General features: G+C 43.9%; 1 protein-coding gene across 8 annotated transcripts in view; it reads right to left on the bottom strand.

Annotated features, from left to right (window-relative positions):
* The window catches only part of PALM2AKAP2 (PALM2 and AKAP2 fusion), a 387,246-nt gene that overhangs the window by 16,493 nt on the left and 354,370 nt on the right, over positions 1-16,383 (bottom strand). For all 8 annotated transcript variants that reach the window (XM_068234280.1, XM_068234282.1, XM_068234279.1 and 5 more), the window contains one exon: positions 6,590-8,951. In XM_068234280.1, coding sequence (XP_068090381.1) covers positions 6,590-8,951 — 2,362 coding nt within the window. The remainder of the gene's footprint in view (positions 1-6,589; positions 8,952-16,383) is intronic.

Genomic DNA, 16,383 nt, shown 5'->3' with positions numbered 1-16,383 from the left:
CTATAATTATTTAGCATTATTTTGCAGTTTTTGCAGTGGGAGTGGTGGTGATGTAGCCAAACTCTGTTTAGGAGTGGGAGCAGTGGTAATTTGCTATGGAGTACAGCTGCTAGGCAGCCAAATGCCATTTAGTTGCAGTGGCTGGTGCCAGATTTAGTCAGCAGCAGGAGAGAGAATAGAGGCAATAGCTATGGGTGCAGGTGTGTGTTGGGTGGGGGGGGGGGGGGGGTAAAGTTAGGGATAGGCAGGGAAGGGGTAATGTGAGAGTTAGGTAAGGGTAAGGCATAGTAGAATAGTGGGAAACTTACAGACATTTTACTATCATGTCTGTTGTGTGCCCAATTTAACATGCATTGCTTTTAAATGTGCATGAGAAAGAGACGCAGACTCTATAAAACCCCTTTGCATCTGCAGCATTCTGCAACATCTGCAGCAAGTCTGGGAGGAGTTTCCCATGCCAAAGAAACCTCTCCTAGCTCTTGTGGTCAAGTACTGTCTTCACGCCTGTAGTAGGTGTATGTAGAGCACACGCAGCAAAGCAAGTGTTGGTGGAGCCAGTCTGAAATCTACACTGCTGTTGTGGTCTCTGGACAACAAAAGCACAGACAGGTGAGTGTGCTCTGCTGCCAACACTCTGCAGGTCCCAGGGGGGAACACTAGGGGGCTTACTAGGCATCCCAGCATGGCAGTGGCGTTGGTTCCATGCATTGTTTAAGGATTTAATCTATTAAAAATGTATTTGCAATGTGAGGCAGCAATAGATCTCTCTCTGATCAGATTTCAATCACAGAAGGATCGATTGCTTGAATCTGGTGGCTACCTATAAGTGTATGGCCACCTTTACCAGTAGTGCATGTTTTAGCGCTAACATATAAAAGATTTCGCACGTGCTTCACACCTCTTCTGGAATCCCCTGCCACATCACATCCGTCACTCTCCAACCTTTCATATCTTTAAACCTGCACTCAAAACTCACCTTTTCCATCAAGCATACACCTTACCTTGGGCCAGTTACCCTTTTGACCACTGGCCAAGTTCCAACCCTACTAGATAACCTAACCACACTGCCTGTAGGTAGGAATATTGTATGCTACCCCCCCCCCCCCTCCTTTAGACTGTAAGCTCGCAAGGGCAGGGCTCTGTCACCCTTTTGTGTCCTGGAATTTGTTACTCATTTATTCATATTACTTTTGTCACTATAATTACTAAGTCTGTATTTTGTACAGTTTCTGTACTTTGTACCAACTCTGTATTTTGTAAATGGTGTATACCATGGTTTGTATTAAAATGTACCCTATATTTGTTTCTTACTTTGTACAGCCCCACAGAATATGTTGGCGCTTAATAAATCAATAATAATAACTGCACAATGCTTGAGATTATGTCTATAAAACAAACAGTCTGGGAAGCGCTGGCCAAAGTCACCACAACTTTTCTACAGTCTAAGCTTAGAAATAAAATGACAGATTCTAGCGGCTATGATCCAAAAGGCTGGAGATTTTAGTTGATGCATTTTCTTTCTTACACAATACTGTATGTTAGTATAGGCCCCATATCTCTATAAGCATTACTCTAAGTGTACCCTCTCAGACCGGCAGCGATAATAAGTGATATACATGATGTATGGAAAAAATTCAGTCCTAACAAATCAACAAACCTAACATATGACCATACATTCCAAAGTTTCTTGCCTTTCCTACGTCTAGACTTTTCGTGTTATAATATAGAAAACCTGTTACTATTTATCCTGGCTGAGTTACTGATTGCAGCCTTCCAGCACCTAGTATTAATGATCAGTAATCCTAGATTTACAACAGTCATTTAAAATATTCTTGGCTCTAGAGGGCTGGCTACAGATTTCGTTGATGGCTGTTTTTCCCTGTCACTTCAATTCAGTGTGGGCTTAGCCACTAGAGCTTTGTAGAAAAGCCTCCATTGAAAAAGAGATTTAGCAGACAATACTTATGTACATAGCACACATTTGTTTTGTGAACTCTTTCCCAGTGAGCTAATTGGCTTGTAATTTCCAACAGATGGCATAAAGCCAGGCAGAGGACAGTACACAATGCAATAGGCCTAAAATATTCATGGAGGTCTTCTGCATATGGTAATAGACATGTTTATGATTACTACAAAAGCATGCCTGCCTGTGTGCCCTTATTGTGATGGAAAAGGACTGTCTGACAGTCAAACCACTGATATATAATCATGTTTGGTGTCTGCAGTGTTTGCCCATTTCTGCTGAAGTGTACTTTCCATATACTTCACAACAATGTTATTTACATCTGAACTTTAGGCAAATATATACAGTATATTTCAGGTCATACAAATTGTCTGGGTTTCATTGCAAGAATCTCTTGTTTTTCTTTGCAAGTTGGCAACAGTTTTGAGCAGGGGTCGAGTCCTGCGTGCGTGGACGCGGGTGAACGGCGTTCACCCACTTTTTCTTCAGAGTGAACGCCGTTCACCCTGGCTTGTGTGGAGGGAGCAGAGCAGAGAAGGCGAGCTATGGGGACAGTGGGGATGGGCGGACATCTCCCCCCCCCCCCCATCCCTCACCTTTGTGCTCCCCTTCCTGCCTCTCCCCTCCAGCGTTGTTAAGTGTCGGGCCCGGCGGCGAAAGTGGGCGGAGACTTTCCGCCTTCTTCCAGCCGCAAGGGACGCTCCGCTCTGTTTGCGGCTACAAGACCAGACTAGCCGCACACAGAGCGGAGCGTCCCTTGCGGCTGGAACGAGGCAAGTCTCCGCCCACTTTCGCCGCCGGGCCCGACACTTAACAACGCTGGAGGGGAGAGGCAGGAAGGGGAGCACAAAGGTGAGGGATGGGGGGGGGGGGAGATATCCTCCCATCCCCACTGTCCCCATAGCTCGCCTTCTCTGCTCTGCTCCCTCTGGGTGGGGGCACACCTGGCTACCTGGGCACATATACCCCTGCCTACATATACTGGGGACATATACCCCTGCCTACATATACTGGGGACATATACCCCTGCCTACATATACTGGGGACATATACCCCTGCCTACATATACTGAGGACATATACCCCTGCCTACATATACTGGGGACATATACCCCTGCCTACATATACTGGGGACATATACACCTGGCTACATATACACCTGGCTACATATACTGGGGACATATACCCCTGCCTACATATACTGGGGACATATACCCCTGCCTACATATACTGGGGACATATACCCCTGCCTACATATACTGGGGACATATACCCCTGCCTACATATACTGGGGACATATACCCCTGCCTACATATACTGGGGACATATACCCCTGCCTACATATATTGGGGACATATACCCCTGCCTACATATACTGGGGACATATACACCTGGCTACATATACTGGGGACATATACACCTGGCTACATATACTGGGGACATATACACCTGGCTACATATACTGGGGACATATACCCCTGCCTACATATACTGGGGACATATACCCCTGCCTACATATACTGGGGACATATACCCCTGCCTACATATACTGGGGACATATACCCCTGCCTACATATACTGGTGACATATACCCCTGCCTACATATACTGGTGACATATACCCCTGCCTACATATACTGGGGACATATACCCCTGCCTACATATACTGGGGACATATACCCCTGCCTACATATACTGGGGACATATACCCCTGCCTACATATACTGGGGACATATAACCCTGCCTACATATACTGGGGACATATACACCTGCCTACATATACTGGGGACATATACACCTGCCTACATATACTGGGGACATATACCCCTGCCTACATATACTGGGGACATATACCCCTGCCTACATATACTGGGGACATATACCCCTGCCTACATATACTGGGGACATATACACCTGCCTACATATACTGGGCACATATACCCCTGGCTACATACAGTGGGAATATATACCCCTGCCTACATATACTGGGCATATATACCCCTGCCTACATATACTGGGCACATATACCCCTGCCTACATATACTGGGCACATATACCCCTGGCTACATACAGTGGGCATATATACCCCTGGCAACATATACTGGGCATATATACCCCTGGCTACATATACTGGGCATATATACCCCTGGCGACATATACTGGGCACATATACCCCTGGCTACATATACTGGGCACATATACCCCTGGCTATATATACTGGGCACATATACCCCTGACTACATATACTGGGGACATATCCCACTGGCTACATATACTGGGCACATATACCCCTGGCTACATATACTAGGCAACTATACCTCTGGCTACATATACTGGGGACTACTATACTCATGGCTACTTATACTGGGGACACCTATAGACCTGGCTACCTATGCTGGGGGTACCTATTTTGGGGGAACTGCTGTCAGATTATCTGCATTTTTGTGGAACCGCTGTTATGTATTTTTGGGAACAGCTGCCAAATTATGTGTATGTTAGGGGAACGGCTGCTGCCAGATTACGTGTATTTTGGGGAACTGCTGCCAGATTGTGTATGTTTTGGGGACCACTACTGCCAGATTATATGTCCTTTGGGTGTTACGTGTATTTTGGGTGATCCGCTTCCAGGTTTCGCGTATTTTGGGGAACTGCTTCCAAATTATGTGTATGTTGGTGGAACTGCTGCTGCCACATTGTCTATTTTGGGGGAACCACTGCCATATTATCTGTATTTTGGAGGAACTTCTACCAGATTATGTGTCTTTTTGGTGAAATGCTGTGAGTTTACATCTATTTTTGGGGGATACACTACGGCAGAGCTCAAACTTCCTCGGCAGACCTTTTACATCACTGCTAAGGTCATGTATATTTGGCCCCACCCATGACCATGCCCACGGTGTGCTTGACCACACCCATTTTTTGGCGCGCCGCGCTGCGCAGGAATTCTCCTAGTGTGTCCACTCCTTTTCCCAGGACTAGACCCCTGGTTTTGAGTGGTGCTGTAGCTGCTATGTAATTGTCCAGATACTCCCATCATGCTGCACAAGCTGCACAGAGCGCAGGCTTTGTTGCTCATTTTACAACCTCGGCTGCAATTCCTAAAGACTACTGCGTTTCCTCGAAAATAAGAAAGTGTCTTATATTTATTTTTGCTCCAAAAGATGGGCTTATTTTTGGGGGATGTCTTATATTTATATCAGGAAGTGTCTCAGCAGAACATTTGCTGTTCCTTTGTACAGTGCCGATCCTTGATGTTAAGGTATGCTTCTGTACTGATCAGGCACCTGCCCTGTCATCCCTGCACACAGCTGATAACCTGGATGTGTGCTGGGATGACAGGACCGGTGCCCGATCAGTACTGCACCGCTGTGTCACTGCTTACTGGCCACCTCTTCCTCCTCTTTAACTTCCACTAGGGCTTATTTTCGGGGTAGGGCTTATATTTCAAGCATGCTCAAAATTCCAGCTAGGGCTTATTTTAAGGGTAGGTCTTATTTTCAGGGAAAGAGGGTGCTATCAAATTTTTCTGTTAGAAACATTGTAGAATTTATTTAAGTATTTATATAGCGCCGACATATTATGCAGCGCTGTACAGAGTATATAGTCTTGTCACTAACTGTCCCTCAGATGGGCTCACAACCTAACACCTACCATAGTCATATGTCTATGTATGTATCGTGTAGTGCATGTACCATAGTCTAGGGCCAATTATTTTAGTGGGAAGCCAATTAACTTTTCTGTATGTTTTTGGGATGTGAGAGGAAACCGGGGTACCCAGAGGAAACCCACACAGACATGGGGAGAACATACAAACTCCTTGTAGATGATGACCTTGCTGGGATTCGAATTAGGGACCCAGCGGTGCAAGGTGAGAGCGCTAAACACTACGCCACCATGCTGCTTTGTTTTATACATTATGTACATAACATCAAAAGGAAACTGGAATAAAAGGTTTTCTGTTAATTCTTGAAATATATGGAGCCAAACTGAAAAGACACTTGTAAGGTTTCCCAGCCCCCCCTCTCCCCCCCTCCCCCCCAAAAAAAGTTAGACACTTACCTCAGCAAGGGAAAGCTTCTGGATGAAGCCGAGCCTTCCCTGATCTTCCGCAACCCCTCCAGAACTGTGCTGGGAACCTCTGAACAATCTTCAACAATAAAGTCAAAGATTGTTCCCAGCCATGCTATCCTCCATGTATGAACCCGTCCCATGTCTGCAGCAGCATGGAACCCCTTGTGCACAGTTTATTTCTCTGCACAGGTGCAAACCAACTGGCACCTGCACTTTGCAGCAGCACTCGTACACATAGGGGAACACTGCCATGAAGATATGAAGAGTCCCGGATGACAGCAGAGAGGTTGCAGAGAATCGGGGAAGCCTTTAGATCATCCAGATTCTTCCCCCTACCAAGATAAGTACCTAATTTTCTTTTGAGGCAAACATTACAGGTGTACTTGAACATATTTTCTTTCCTCAAAATGGAATTTCCCTTTAAGAACACAACTGAAAAAGCATGCAACATCATCCAACATCTGGAAATACAAATTTCAAGGGCCTAAGCTTTAGAAAATAGCTATCCAACCTTTCAATTACCTTAGTTCTCTAAATATTTTGGAAGCTTATCTTACCTGGTGCTGTTTTATAAGAGGCAGTCCTCGTTGGCATTACAGGGGCATTCCTTCCTGATGGGCTTATTGGACTTTGCAAACTTTGCCTCTGTCTTTGCCGCTTTAGCTCTTGTTCTCTCTCTTCTGCAGCTCGGATTTCCTCTTCAATTATGGATAGAGTTTTCTGCTTCTTTGATCTCAGTTTAAAAGGACCAACCGTTATCTCAGTTTCTTGTGTAGCTAAAATAGAAGCAGTGCTTCTGAGTTCAGCAGCTTGGGAGTACTTGCTGAAGTAGCTCTCATGCTTAATTTCTTCAACAGGTTCTTCTTCAGCTTCTGGTGGTATGGACAAAGGTCCAGGGGCTTTACTTTGCCAAGATTTAGGCTCTTGTTCTGCAGTATTTGGTGTTACGGTTATTGCGCATGTTTCTTGCACTGGTGGAGAAACCGGGGGTGGCTCAAGTAATGTATCATGCTGACTCTCTGGACTTTGTGATCTGGTAGTGTTGGTAACAGTTACTTTCCGTTTACTGAATTCCTTCATGGTTTCTTCACAGAGCATTGCTGGTTCCTCTTTGCTGTAGTCTTTTATTCCAGCCTTTTCTGCAAGAGCTTGTTGAATTACATTTTGTACCAGAACACCAGCATGATATTCTAGTTGATCTTCGGGAACATGAGAGTCATGCAGCATTGAAGATGGAGAATAAAATCCTTGATCACTAAATGATTTGGACACCCCCTGTACTGTGTAATCATTCTCGTGCAGTGGTGTTTGCGGTTCTGAGAAATCCCCCAGTGAATGTTCATGTAGGGTATTAATAGTCTCATTTGATGCCCCACTGTCACTAATATTGTCCATACTGAAGTCATTTGAAAGTGTCTCCATAACTGTTGTATCCTGAGATTTTAATGATAAATCATCTAAACCGGAGTCCAGCTCCTCAGGTAGAGAAGACACCGTAACAGATTTAGTAAAATGATCTGAAATGTCACTGTCATCATCTTTCACTATTGTAAGTTTTTCTGAAGCACCAAAAACCTTGCCGTCTTCTGTTAAGGTTTTCCCAGTATGTTCTACAGATGATTCTGGTAAAAGCATTTGATTTGTCCATTGCTGATCTTCAGAAGAACATAGCACTTTTTCTACCTTTACCAGTGACTGCTCGTCAGGTTTGACACTTTCAACATACTGATTAAACGGATTAGTAACTGTGACCGAAGATTGAGGTTTGTTATCATGGCTTACTTTATAGAACGGTTTCACAGTAAAAAGGTTGTGTCTCTTTGGTGGGGCTTTGTAGCTGGACTGGTTTGTATTTTCCATACTTAAAAACTGTTTCCTTGCTGCCGAGAAATCTATTTGTTCAAAAACAATGTCTTCCTTTTTAACAGCAGGGGTCTCTGAAGGTACAGGCTGTGTAGGAACGCTTTTAATGGGTGGTGGGGACGTGCTTTGTTGCTGCTGTTTTTGTTTTCGTTCCTTATATTTTAGGTGGGACTCTAGGTTCTCAGAGTCTAACTGCTCCTCTAATGATTTTTCTTGAGGTGGATTCCACCACTTAGTTGCAATACCTGGGTTCTTTTTCACAGCTTGGCTTCTTATTAGCTCAAGTCTTTCTTTTTCTAGTTCCACAACTTCTTCTGAAGGTCTGACTTTTCTCACTCTTATATGATCCTTCTCATTGAAATCTTCAAACAATTTTGATGGCTTTTTTTCCTCATGGAATGCACGAAGTTCAAATTTTGGTTCTTTTTTAAGAACTTTTGGAATATTTTCTCCATCCTTGGAAGACCTCCTTGAACTATTTGAAGAATTTGGACTGGTAGGATATGTAAACACATTACTATGATCATCTTTCTGCTCTTCTCTAGAATGACCATTAATTTTAATTGGCTCTGTGCTTTCTGTGGATTCATTCATTTGTACTACTGGTGGAGGCTTACGATCCACTGCAATAGTATCCTTTTGTGGACTGGAACATTCACTAGTAACATTAACAGAAGGACCTGAACCATCAACAGTAATAGTAGCACTTGGCTCTGGAGAGGTGGTCCCATTAAAAGTGTTATCTGCAGCAGTGTCACAACAGTTTGCTTCCAGCACTTCATCTAAGTATCGTAGCTCTTTAGCAACATCGCTGTCTAATGATTCATGCCTGTCCTTAAGTCCATTGTGGCTTGCAGCTGCAGAAAGTAACATGCTTTGATTTTCTGGTATAACATCTGGACTGACTACAGTCACACCTCTAGGCTCTGACACTTGGACCTCGAACTCCATAGTTTCGTTGTTTGTCAGGATAATATCTACAGGCTGTGAATGGTTGGCACTGATTTGGTCCTTATCCTTCTTTAATTTAATGTCATCCTCTGGAATCTGCGGTCTCTGAAATAGACAAAAAAATTTTTTTACCATAAATCAGGAAGAATTATTATTATAATTACTATCACAAAATGACAACATATGTGCTGTAAAGTAACTAATGACAAACTTTCAAGTTTCCATATAGTAAAAGGTGAAAACAAGTACAATCTAAGAAATCACTGGAGGAGGAAATGACCATGCCCATGAACATAGAAGAGTAGGTGGAAATGGTGCAATGGGGAGAGGTTGACATAATTAAACTGTAGGTAAGGGTCGGTTTCCATTTGCACTGCAGCAGAGTCCTGTCCTGCCGCATTTGTATGGACATGACCACAAAACGTGAGGTGCACAGACGCAATGAAAGCCTAGGAGAACGGATAGTGTCTGTTCTTAAAAGGCTGGTTGCCATGCCCACTCAATTTGCTTTGCTTGTTGCCACGCAAATACTCATGTGTCCAGCTCAGTGCCTGGCACAAGAAGGTCAAGAGCAGAGAAGTCAGCAGCGTTGGAACTGGGGGACACGTATTTGTGTGGCAGCAGACTGTGAAGCGGATGCATAAAGGATGATGGGCGGGTACATGTAACGGAGTGCAGCACATCCTGAGCTGATTTACATTACCGTGCTGTTTTGCATCTGCTCCAAGTGGGGACCAACCCCAGGCACCCAAATTTGATAAAATATATGAATGACAATAGAATACAGACACAATCTAATCTCTACCATAGTCCTAGTCTAATGTCTTAACATAATGTAATTATGCATTTATGTAATCTATACCAGAACTTTAACCACTTGAGGACCCAGCTTTTACCCCCCCCTTAAGGACCAGCGCTGTTTCAGCTGATCTGTGCTGGGTGGGCTGTGCAGCCCCCAGCACAGATCAAACACCAGGCAGAGCGACCAGATCGCCCCCCCTTTTTTCCCCACTAGGGGGATGATGTGCTGGGGGGGGGGGGGTCTGATCGCTCCTTCCTGCCTGGGTGTTGCGGGGGGGCACCTCAAAGCCCCCCTCCGCGGTGAAATTCCCCCCTCCCTCCCTTCCCCGGAGATCCAAGGCTGCACAGGAACGGATCTGTCCTGTGCAGCCTCTAACAGGCTCCTGCCTGTCATGTGACAGCGATCCCCGGCCGCTGATTGGCCGGGGATCGCTGATCTGGTACAACGCTGCTACTGTTAGCAGCGTTGTACAAATGTAAACAAAGCGGATTATTTCCGCTTGTGTTTACATTTAGCCTGCGAGCCGCGATCGGCGGCCTGCAGGCTATTCACGGAGCCCCCCGCCATGAATTGACAGGAAGCAGCCGCTCACGCGAGCGGCTGCTTCCTGATTAATTAGCCTGCAGCCGGCGACGCAGAACTGTGTAGTCGCTGGTCCTGCAGCTGCCACTTTGCCGACACGCGTTATGAGTGCGCGGTCGGCAAGTGGTTAAAAGGGCCCTATAGCGAAATTTAGGCTACTGGGATAACCCTAGTAGCAGGTTTCTAATAGTAAGAGCAACACATATAAGGTAGTGTATCTGTTTAGGTTGGCTGAATAGGCTAATTTATAGCATATGTACAGATCCTGGCGTCAGTAAGGGCCCGTTTCCACTAGCGCAAATCCGCATGCAGACAACGCATGCGGATTCGCATAAGCAATACAAGTGGATGGGACTGTTTCCACTTGTCAATTTTCATTTGCGTTTTTCTGTGCAGGATTTTTCTGCACGGTAGACCCTGCAGAATTCGCCTGCGTGTGGAATGCAGGCGAATCGCAGGCAATGTATTTAATAGGGAAATTGCATGCATTTTTTGCATGCGTTTTTTCCCGCAATTTCGCGTGTGATTTCGCATTGAAAGTAATGTAAATTGACACAGGCAGTCACATGGTTAAAATCGCATATACCCTGCCTATGCGAAATTGCATGCGAAATTGCAGCAAAAAACGCACGCGGAATCGCATCCGCATGCGATTTTGTCAGCGGTGATATGCGGCGATGCCACACCGCAATAGTGGAAACGGGCCCTAAGAGTAAAGTGACATCCTCCTCTGTTCAGCTGTAATGGCTGATTTCTCTCCATGCAGTGAGATAAAAGCTTGTTCTAATGCAGTCAGCAGCAAGTATGGATCTTATGCTTACGACACACAATGAAATTTTCTGTTACATTAACAGTCAAATCAATTATTTCCGAAAGGTCCAATCTGATTTCCAATCATTTTTCTGATCGATTTTGTACAGAAGTGATCGGAAATCGATCAGGAAAACGGTCAGTAATCAAATACGGTAGGTCCTGTCAGAAATAATCGTTTTTACTGTCAATCTGATAAAAATTGTATCACGTGTACTTGGCATCAGTTAGATAAACAGGAAGCTGCCTGTTTATTTACCTAAGACCTTCCGCAGCAACTGAGCCTGCATTACAGAACAGGCTTTAATCTCACAGCACGGAGAAGAGAAAAATCAGCTGTCAGGGCCCATTCCCACTAGGGCTATTAGCAGACGATTCACGCTAATCGACAAAGCGCTAGAACTATTCTAACCTATAGCAGTGATCTTACTGCTGCGATTGGAGCTGATCGAAGGCGTTTTGCGGTTAGCGCCAATCACAAAATGCGTTACCTGCAGCATTTTTGCAGTGATTCTGGAGAGATTGCGGTACAGTGCTTAATAAAGCAATGATCGCGATTGTTGTGAATTGCAGAAGTATACAGAGATTTTACCACACTAATCGGGCTGAAATCACCCGCACAAAGCGTTTTGCGCTTTTTAAAGTGTGAACGAGTACTCACAGCTGAACAGAGGAGGACAGCATTTGCCTCTTACCGATGCCAGGATCTGTAAGTGTGCTATAAATTGTCCAATCCAGCCGACCTTTGTAAACAGAAACACTTCCTAATAGGTGTTGCTTTTACTATTTTAAACATGCTACTAGGGTAACCCTAGTAGACTAAATTTCCCTGTAGTGCCCCTTTAAGCAATTTACCCTGCTTGAAGCCATTGCATTGTGCGTCATGCTGTCGCCGCCCTGCCCATGGTAATAGTACGTGGCACTCAGCTATAACCTATAGATGCATATGTATGTGCTTGTGGCCAGTACTGTCACCCCAATAATTGGTTCGGACCCCTATGGGAGATCGTTATAGTGCGTGAGCACTCACCTTTAGACCCGAGAGGGGTGGTTGATAAAATCTGGCCTAGAGTAGTAAAAAGTACAAATCTAGAGTTGTGCATATGTACATATATGTTTTTATTGTAAGCATTTGAAAGCCTCTCCTTTGGATTAGACTACTCTCTGGATAACCAAGACAGGGAGTGGGATAGGTGGCTTTACAGAGCATGCTAAATATAGTCATTTCACGGTTTACACTTGTAATTAACATACCTCATATTTACAACAGTGAGAGAGTCATATGACATAAAAAATGACTGTTTCACAAATCACAAAAAAAATAAAAAAAAATTATAAATCTTATTTTTAAACAACACCAAATTAGTGTTTTAGCTAATACAAAGCAATAGTAAATGCTTGTACATTGTTTCGAACCAATAATGTACTACCATTAAATATATACTGTATCTGTCAAGCGGTACGTGTGATAATGTTTACTATGCTAGGGGGTACTTGGTGAGTATAGGGTTTTAAAAGGGGTACATACCAATAAAATGTTGAAAAAAAAACACTGGTTTAAATCATTCAGATCCTGCATTCATTTTCATTCCTCATTATATCCCCAATGAATATTTATCACTAGACAAATAATCCTAACAGAAATGTATATAGCCTCTGCAACATGATCCCATTCCCTGCACCTGAGAAAGCAAACTGCATAAACTATTCACTCATAAAACAGTCTCTAATATGCATTACTTCTACTCCTTGTCAGGGAAAACATATGTAGGGTCCAGAACATGTCTATTGTTGTAACGGTTTGAGACTGATGAATGTCATGTAAACAGTGTTTAAGCAGGATGCTGGTAAATTCCTCACATGCCTTGCTTGTCCCCAGGCACTAACATATGACCTACTATAGGAGCGCGATATTGGAAGCCACTTCACATAGCCTATTTATATTGTGTCTGCTAACTCATTCACAGCAAGGCTGATGCTGGAACTGCCTACAATTTAACCATTAGTACCACTGTGGCTTTAGTAGCACAGTTACACAGTATAAATACATCTAGAGACATAAATATATCACCATTCTACTGCTGTCCCTATTGGCCATAAAAAATCATTAAACATTTTTGCTTCTTGTTATTTGGCAGACTCTTCAGATTTTGAAAATATGTGAAAAAAAATAAATAAATGGGCAGATGTGGAAGATGTGAAGCAAGGTTCAGGAAACGCTGTAGGAAATGTAGAGGTTGTGACAGCACCACGGCCCCTGAACCTAAGGGGTCCACATAAGGCCATCCTCCAGTCACTGCATTACTGCATTAGCTGTGGATTGGTTCAGTAAAGAGACTGATCACCTCTATATGAGCTTTAAACAGCAATAATCATTAACACACCATTCCTTTTCCAGTGCTTACATCTCTCTCACACAGCTGCTGTCCTTGGAAAGTCAGTTTTGAAGATCTGTATACATGGGAGAGGAAGCCCAGTTTAACATTTGCACTGGGGCTCATGGTTCTATAGCTATGCCACTGGCCACTAGAAATCTGCACTGGGGCCCATGGTTCTATAGCTATGCCACTGACCACTGGAAATCTGCACTGGAGCCCATGGTTCTATAGCTATGCCACTGGCCACTAGAAATTTGCACTGGAGCCCATAGTTCTATAGATATGCCACTGACCACTGGAAATCTGCACTGGGGCCCATGGTTCTATAGCTATGCCACTGGAAATCTGCACTGGGCCCATGGTTCTATAGCTATGCCACTGACCACTGGAAATCCACTGACCATCTGCAATCTCCAAAATACACACAGAACACCCCTTGTGATAAGATGTTTTCTTTACATTTATAGACAATTATACTGATACAAGGATACTGACCAGCTTTCTGGTGAGCATTCGATGCAGGCTATGAATCTGCATGTAAGCTAGTCATTCTTCTATAACCAAATAGAAAAAACTTTATATTAATTGCAAGATGTCAGCAGTCATAAGCTTTTTTTCCCCATGCAGAGAGTGTCAGTGCTTCTGGAACCAGTACATGTTATCAATGTAAAGCAAACTAGTCAATAGGCTAAGGTATTTAACCTAGTAATGGCGCTAAATACAGTGAGAGAAGCAGATGCGAAAGCCATGACTCACTGCAATCAATGCTTAGATGGAAGGGCTGGCACTGTTATGCCAATGCCTCTTTTTTGTTCAGCATGATGCACACAGTTTATGCCAACACAGTGGTTATGCCAAGTCTGGATACAGCTAAAGCTCAGAGGATACTTAACATTTTTTAGTTTTGGGCAGCAGTTTTGGAGCAATTGCTGTACAGACACAGTGTTTGTCTCCCAACTTAGTAGTATGTGCTACTCTATGCCAAGGAGAGGGGGAGACCGACGAGTGGATTTATGCTGCAGGAACTTTTTTTTGTTGTTTTCAGAGGAAACAACAGTCTTTGCAAAACAGCGATCCAACCGGATGGATCACTACTAGGGGGCCAGCATCTCCAGGAGACACCTGCGCACTCTTTAGATTTCTGGCCAAAAACAATCAAGGAACATACAAATGAGGCTTGGGTAAGAAAAACAAAGTTCTGATGCTGTGAAACTGTTAAAGAAACACCAAGCCTTGTAAGTGCTGCCAAGTAGATTTCTGACAGCTAACCATAAGCTTCCAAACCCAGTAATTAATGCTAACCTCTCCTAATAGCCCCTCCCCTTACTTTATACAGTATACTCTGCGGAAGAGGTCAGCACTATACAAATACTAAATAATAGTAATACTGACCCTAACAGATAATATTCAGCTCTTTATTATTTGTTTTCTGAAACAGGCAAGTTGGGGGCACTGGAGAGGTGAGAAACTTTGATGAACCCTAGTGTGAGGTTTAAACACTGAAGGAGTAAGCATATGACAACATTTTAGTGCTGCTTTCTTTTCTCCTGCTGAAATGATCATGTGGGCTTTGTCAGTTCATGGAAGAATCATCTCTGCCACCAGAATAGAAGCTGGTTTCAGTTGACATACTGAGCGATGAGCGATTCCTCAGTTGTAAGGTCTGCAAACAGATATCTGGTGTCTGCTCATTGTTTTATAGGAAAACTCTTCATTACAGCCGTACACTGCAAGGAATATGGAATATGTCAGGGCTGTGCTAAAAATCATGTCATCTATGGAGGCTATGCTAAACGGCTTAATTCCTGAATTCTAAGGTAGAATTCGTTGTACTTCATTTTTATGTTCTTACATTTAAAACAAAGCCCTATTTACAGAAATCCTAGCAAATACAAAGTCCGTTCCATATTCAGTTGAAAGTGCGTTGTTCTTTAGCAAAATATATATTCTATAAAGGTTCCATTTCGGAAACTGGGCTTTCTACACACCTCCCTGAAGGACTCATTCACTTTCTACCAGATGAAAAATAGATCCCTTTTCCGTTAAACAGATCAGTTTGTTAAGTTGGGCATCAATTTTTCCATTCCGTTGCCACCTGCTCAGTATACCTGTTGCCGTCACATTCCTCCGCTGCCACAGACACCAGCACTTGGGTCCACTACATAGGAAAAGCCTAGAATACAAACTGGAACCCTAGCAGAAGCATTGAGGCTCCCTACTGGTTTGCAACAGACTAATGGGAATCCTACCTCAAACCAGGAAGGATTCTCATTAGTCTGCTGCAATCAAATGGGTTCCAGTGACTCAGTCCAATGAGCCGGGTGCTTGGGATGGGTCTCTAATCTGTATACAGGCACTTCTGTGAAGGGGCCTGAGCGGCGGTGGTAGCAGCAACAGCGGACTGAAATGTGGTATCGACAAGTGAATAAAAATGTGCAAAACCTATGCGGCGACCATCCATGTGAAAACGAATGTCGCCTGTTCCCATAGGCTACAATTGATTCCGCCGCCTCCACTTTGTCCGCCCGATCCAGAAAAGTCGCACAGGACACATACTTGCATTCCCCTCCTCAAAATAGACTGAAGGTTTCCATTCTGACTGGACTAATGTGGACAGATTCAATTGCTTTGCATAGAAACCATTCAGATCTGTCCCATCTCTTTTTTGTTATGGCAATGTGAATGAGGCTTAACTGCACAGATATAATTCAACAGCTGAACAATGGAGCCTACCTCTGCTTACTATTTAATGACCCTATGGACCAGAGTATACTGTTGCATGGCTGAGTGGTTTTCATGAATGTGTATCAGTAAACGCATAAACTGCATTGTCTGATGGGCACACTCATGTGCTGCGCAGTAGTCCATTCCAACAACTCAATGCTGCATGCATTTCTGTGCGCAATGCAGTGCTGTCCCATTCAAAGTAACAGAATAACGAGAGTGCTGCAATGCATGGTCACTT

This window comes from Hyperolius riggenbachi, chromosome 1 (genome assembly GCF_040937935.1).
Source record: "Hyperolius riggenbachi isolate aHypRig1 chromosome 1, aHypRig1.pri, whole genome shotgun sequence".
Taxonomy (NCBI): Eukaryota; Metazoa; Chordata; class Amphibia; order Anura; family Hyperoliidae; genus Hyperolius; species Hyperolius riggenbachi.
The sequence above is the reverse complement of the archived record's forward strand: the minus strand, read 5'-3'. Positions and strand labels throughout refer to the sequence as shown.